This window comes from Neophocaena asiaeorientalis, unplaced genomic scaffold (assembly GCF_003031525.2).
Source record: "Neophocaena asiaeorientalis asiaeorientalis breed wild unplaced genomic scaffold, Neophocaena_asiaeorientalis_V1.1 scaffold212, whole genome shotgun sequence".
Lineage (NCBI taxonomy): Eukaryota > Metazoa > Chordata > Mammalia > Artiodactyla > Phocoenidae > Neophocaena > Neophocaena asiaeorientalis.
In genome coordinates this window covers 4764644-4770643 of record NW_020174046.1, presented here as the reverse complement: position 1 = coordinate 4770643, position 6000 = coordinate 4764644, and the positions used below count along the sequence as shown (strand labels likewise).

Sequence of the window (6000 nt, the reverse complement as noted above, 5' to 3'; positions counted from 1 at the left end):
TCAGTCACTCTCTAACACAAATCCGACTTTAATTTCTGCATAGCAGTCATTATTGGTATGTATCTTATTAATGTGCTTATCATCTGTCTATTCTCACAAGAACATAAGCTCCGTGACTAAGAAACTTGCCCACAGTGTTCACTGCTGTAACTCCAGCGCCTAGAACAGTGTTCAGCTCATTAAAAGTAGATGCTAACCAAATGTTTGCTAAATAAATATATGATATATGTTCATACTATGCAGATGGAAATTGTGCCAGTGTCCCAATACAGAATCTCCCATGAAATTCAAAGAGAGTAAGAAAGATACAGCTAGTCATCCAATAAGGTAAATCCTTCATAAGAAAGAAACGGAATAACTGCAGCTTTAATTTGAGGCAAAAATAATATAAAACACAGATTAAGCCAAAGCTTAGTTCACATAAAGTTTAATCAGTCAAGTTAATGAAAATATCAAAATTTTTGAGTTAGTGTATAGCAGAAGAAATTTAATTTTGTTGCAAATAGTACAGTATTTGGTGTTTCCATTCTGGACAAGCTAAGCTGAAGAAAGAGCAATGGCATTGAATCTCAGTTCATCAGGGTCACGTTCCATAAACTTCTTGCAAACTTCTATGGCATCCTACAGGGAAAAAAGATACATAATCTTTCAATTTAAAAATGTGTTTTACTTAAAACTGATAAATAAATGTTTCACGTTTTCCTAATCCATACTAATTTTACACTGCAGACTTCTTTTCTCAAATAAAAAATAACTTAAAGGACACTAGAAGAGTGAATGGCTGGTGGTTTAATTTGATTAGTACGAAAGTATAAGATCCGCTAAGTGTTCTTTCTTAAAATGCTTTTAAGAAACTTTTAACATGAAAATTACATATTTTATTGATTCTAAGCCATAAAATTTGTTTGTAAATTTAAAAATCTCTAAGATCAAGATATAAATGATGGTATCTTGGATTTAATGAAATATGGGATATGATGTGCATCTCTTTCAATACTATTCTTGTTTTTTCCAAATTTGATACTTGTTCACACAAAGAGCTTTGCAAACCTCTTTATTTGCTGTAGATTTTTAACGCTAGTTCAAATTTTTCTTTTTGGATTTTCTCAAGACAGCCAGGATAAGGAGAAATACAGAAAAATGTTATACCAGTTATCTTTTATTTATTTTTGCCATACCACGTGGCATGCAGGATCTTAATTCCCTGACCAGGGATCAAACCTTTGCCCCCTGCAGTGGAAGTGTGGAGTCTTAACCACTGGACTGCCAGGGAAGTCCTATACCAGTTATCTTTAGAGATGTTTTAAAGATAACAAGAACATTAATGACACTGAAGGTGGGCCAACAAGTTTTATTGTTACCTCTAATAAAGTTTCATCACTAGTTTCCCCATGGTTAATTGGAAATGGTTTCCGTCCATCTGTGGAAAATACATGAACAGGTGAATGGTTAGTTGTTTGTATAGGATAATGTACTTTTTTTCTTCTTTTTAATACTATAAACAATTAACAACATGTATTTCACGTACAAATTTTTCCAATTCACCCAGAAATATCCTTTATCCATGTTGTTTTGTTTTATGTGGGATCTAATCAAGAATCACATATTCTATTTAGTTATCCTATCTCTTTAGTCCTCCTTAATTAAGAATGACAGGATAATGTACTTTCAACATCCATTTTCCTCTTCCCACAGTGAGGCAAAAGTTAAAAGATAAAATAATATATCCTAAAACAAACACTTTAAGTATGCTACTTACGAATATTTTTAACACCAATAGTTATTTAGAACCTTGTTTCCGTGTTTGAAAGCCTATATTATCTTCATAAACAGACATTATTAGAAATATATACTATTGGCTTTAATTTCCTAAAAGGAATATGCAAAATTAATGTCAGCTTTTCAAAAGTTATGACCATCAGAAATATAAAAAATTTCTTTCTTCACTTTAAAGCCTTCTAATGAAGGCTCCTAAGTAAGACTGACATGTTTATACCAATGAAAGGAAGCCACTACAAGGTTTATATATTACTACTACTAATTGTGTACCAAGGTAGGAGTACAGAGCAACAATCTAAATCACCTAGGATTATTTTACTGATCACCAAAAGTAATCAGTATCACCTTGAATAAACTAGTACTTTTTCAATACTATGAAAAACGAAAAAGTCCAGAATTATATAAACTCCTGCTAACCCAAAGTTAACTGATACTCTCTATACAAGCCTATAATTTCAGATGTTTTATAAGTGGCACATCAAGTTCAAGCCATAAAACACAACTCCCTCTGTAATTTCATGGCTTCTAAACATAATAAAAAGTTTTGAATCAATATGTATACATAGTGATAGACCTGGACTAAAGGATACTACTTTTAAAGAAAATATGAGTGAAAATTAACCAAACCAAAAAGCAAAACAGGACAATTATGAAATCTGAAGAAATAAAAAAGTTGAAAAGAAAAGTACATTGACTATGGCTCATCTGAGAATAGTATTTCTGTAGTCATAAGAATATAAACAACTATAACAACACTGGAAGAACAGGAAAAAGTAAACCATGTATTTTGTGATTGGGAGGGAGAGGTAGGTAAAGAGGGTGACAAAGGAAAGCTAGATTATCTTCATTGTGGGAAGCCAAGGAATAACATTAGGTAACTTCCACCTCTAGCCAGAATGAAATAATGTACTGAACTAGGCCTTCCACCGGAAACAACTAAAGACCTGGACAAGATATCTGAAACCATTGTTTTATAGACTGGGAAACAGGTAGCCCAGAATTGTTAGTAAGCCTAACAGTAATATCCACTTATCTGCCAGTGCCGGAAAGGAAAACCCAAGCAGCCTACAGCAGCCTCACTTAGGAGACTGAGGGGAAAGAGCAGAGTTCAAGGAGGCTGAGGCAGGTGGAGTTTGCACAATGCCAGGAAGAAGGTAGCTACACACTTTGGCGAGCTGTTGCTCTTTGTCTGGGACCAGGCCAGGATCAGTGGGCCAGCTCGGGGCGGGAAGCAGTGTGTCTGGAACAGAGCTTTGGGCTGGGGTGGTCAAGAGCTTGTTTATATACCAGGGGAATGCGTAAATCGGAAAAGAAATGAAGGATAATGAGAGCTAGATTTCCCATGTTCAGAAAAGGAAGTCACAAATATGGATAACACTAGAATAAACTGTATATTATTAGGTTAGAATTATAAATGTGGATGTAAATAAATGTTTTTTAATATATAGAAAAACAGATGTAATTGTGTGTGCATGTATATCGATATTCACATACATGTGTCTATGTATATAATACAGACAAATATTTCCTAGCTCTGTCCTCTGAGAAAGCCTAGAAGTAATGATATCTTAATAGCAATGAATACACTTAGCACCCAGGTCTTGGTTCTAATCATCATTTTCCAATAAAAGGAACCAGGGCTCCTTGGAGAAGTGGCTGAACACAGGGCTGGGGCGCGGAAAACAAAGGATGAACCAGGAAATGTTTTTCTACTACAAAGTTAGAAAGTGCTCAAAAGAATGACAGGGACACATCAAAAGGACATATGCCAAGAACTACATGAAGCCCTAAGGACAAGAGGTGAGAATAGAAAGATGAATAACTCAGTCCCTTTCCTCAGCTAACCTTACAATTAGGTGTAGAATGAATACATTAAAGACTACCACTACCCTTTGTTATACAATTGTCCTGTAGAAATTACCTTGCACCACGTCTATAATTATATAGCCTTGTTTTTTAAAACAAGGATATTTAGAAATGACTTTTTTTTTTTTTTTGTGGTACGCAGGCCTCTCACTGTTGTGGCCTCTCCCGCTGCGGAGCACAGGCTCCGGACGCGCCATGGCTCACAGGCCAAGCCACTCCGCGGCATGGGGGATCCTCCCGGACCAGGGCACGAACCCGTGTCCCCTGCATTGGCAGGTAGACTCTCAACCACTGTGCCATCAGGGAAGCCCAGAAATGACTTTTTTCTTAAAAACCATATGCTGCTCCCTTACCCACTGTTTTCTATGCACTAACTCAATACTCCTCTTGCTCAACATTCCTTTTAACTTTATTAGGAATTTGCGTCAGGGCTACCACCAATTCCCCTTGAGTGAGTCAGCAGCTGCCCATCTTCATTTGTCTTGCATTCATCCCTGTCCTCTCTAACATCTCAAAGATTCCAGCTATTCTTTAGAACTCTGAAATTCTTTAAACTCATTTAGAGAATGTAATCCTCAAAGGGCTCTAATTCTCTATCAGCAACATCGATCATTCTTCCTGCTAAAGAATACTTGAACCAAACAAGACCTCAGTAGTTCTGCCTTTCTTTTCTGATGTTCTTAGTTCAAACCAATTTTAAAATACTTTGGTGCTGATCTTGGCATGCTACAAAAAAGAACCATTCTGCATATGTAGCCTATCCCGGATACACATCTTTCCTTCTATTGCCCTTTTAGTCTCTGAGCTCAGAAAGCTAGCTAATCAGTCAAACTGAGGTTTTTAGACAACTCATTCCTTCCCATGAGATGATCAGAGATGTTTTTCTTCTGAATATCTTTTAGATGTTATTGTTTGCTCTATTATGAAGTCTCCCATTCTGAAAGTCACCATTACTTTTATAGTCTCTGGTTATGGATATTTATCACTCCTCTGGCCTTTCCTAAATCTACTTTCTTGAAGTCAACAGAATGTGTCTGTAAGTCTCAGCACACTCTTTACTTCCACTTCTACTAGTTACTCTTTATTATTCAGAATTCAGAGCAGAAACTAGCTTCCAGCAATCAGACATTTGAAATCCCCAATCCCTATTACATTTTATCTTTATGTAGATGCTAGAGACTGAATTAGCAAAGCATATGCTCCAAATTGCTCTGCAGGTCTGTTATATACTCCGATGACAACTATTTGATTCCTACTCAAATCACTCTACTATTGTAGATGACCCACAGGGATGTACATTCCTTTTCTTGTCCCCTTTAATAGAGCCACTTCTTTTTAATGAAGTGTATGATTCTGTTGCCATATTCCAAATATAAAATCCATCTAAATTTTATGGACCACATTTACAGTCACAATCAGAGTCCTTTTGGAACTCTTCAGTCTTTAAGGAAAATGAAAGTGAAAAGTTAATATTTACAGCAAATGAGAAGAAAGAGGACTAAAAATCATGGTATCTAGAAATTGAAAAGGATTTCACTTTTTTGTTTCTTTATTCGGCCTTTTTTAATCAAAGAAGGTCTCAGAGAGAAAGACAAAAAGGACTCATAAGTACTATCTACCAATTTTGAAAGAATCATAAAAGTTTCTTCTGCCTGAATGAATCAATTAAAACTATCCTCGAGTTATCATCCTCTAAAATTATCCTCTAATTATCCTTTAATTATCAATGAAAATATCCTCTCCTCCAAATACAAACTAAAGTAGTCCACCTATAGTTAAACTTTTAAAAGGTAAGTGCAGGAAGAGGCCAAAATACCAAGTAATTAATCATGGCTACTTTGACACATGCCTTAGGGAACTGTTGCCAGAAAACACAGACTCCTGTAAAGTCTTTTTAAAAATCAGATGTGATACAAAGGGATAGTACAAAAGCCTGAAAACTAGTAATACTCATTATTGAATACAAAAACTAGTCATTATGAATAATACGCTATGTTTTAAAACTAGTTTCAGGATCGAGATCGTTCATCCAAGATGTTGATGATAACCAACTCAAAAATTTAGTAAAGACTGCTGAAGTGATTTACAGGAGTCTCCTAAATGATTTAGCAAAGCATTTTCCTGCTTTGCTAAAATGCAAAGGTGGTATGCAGGAATTCTTGAATTATAAGTTACTTGAACATCAAAAACATATTTATTTTTTCTAGAAAAAATTTTTAAATGGAAAACTTCCATTATGCCAACTCAATGTTATATGGTAATCAATTAATTTAGGTAAACACAATAAATATCAACAGTCATGTTTATCATAAATACAGATTTCCCCATTTACTATTTCTTTCCCCAGGATAAATT

General features: G+C 35.2%; 1 protein-coding gene across 1 annotated transcript in view; it reads right to left on the bottom strand.

Annotated features, from left to right (window-relative positions):
• Positions 1 to 411: 411 nt before the first annotated feature.
• The window catches only part of UCHL3 (ubiquitin C-terminal hydrolase L3), a 44215-nt gene continuing 38626 nt past the window's right edge, over positions 412 to 6000 (bottom strand). The window contains exons 8-9 of the mRNA XM_024753915.1: positions 1362 to 1420; positions 412 to 621 (exon numbers count right to left, since the gene is read on the bottom strand). Of these exons, the coding sequence (XP_024609683.1) occupies positions 538 to 621; positions 1362 to 1420 (143 nt within the window). The 3' untranslated portion in view covers positions 412 to 537. The remainder of the gene's footprint in view (positions 622 to 1361; positions 1421 to 6000) is intronic.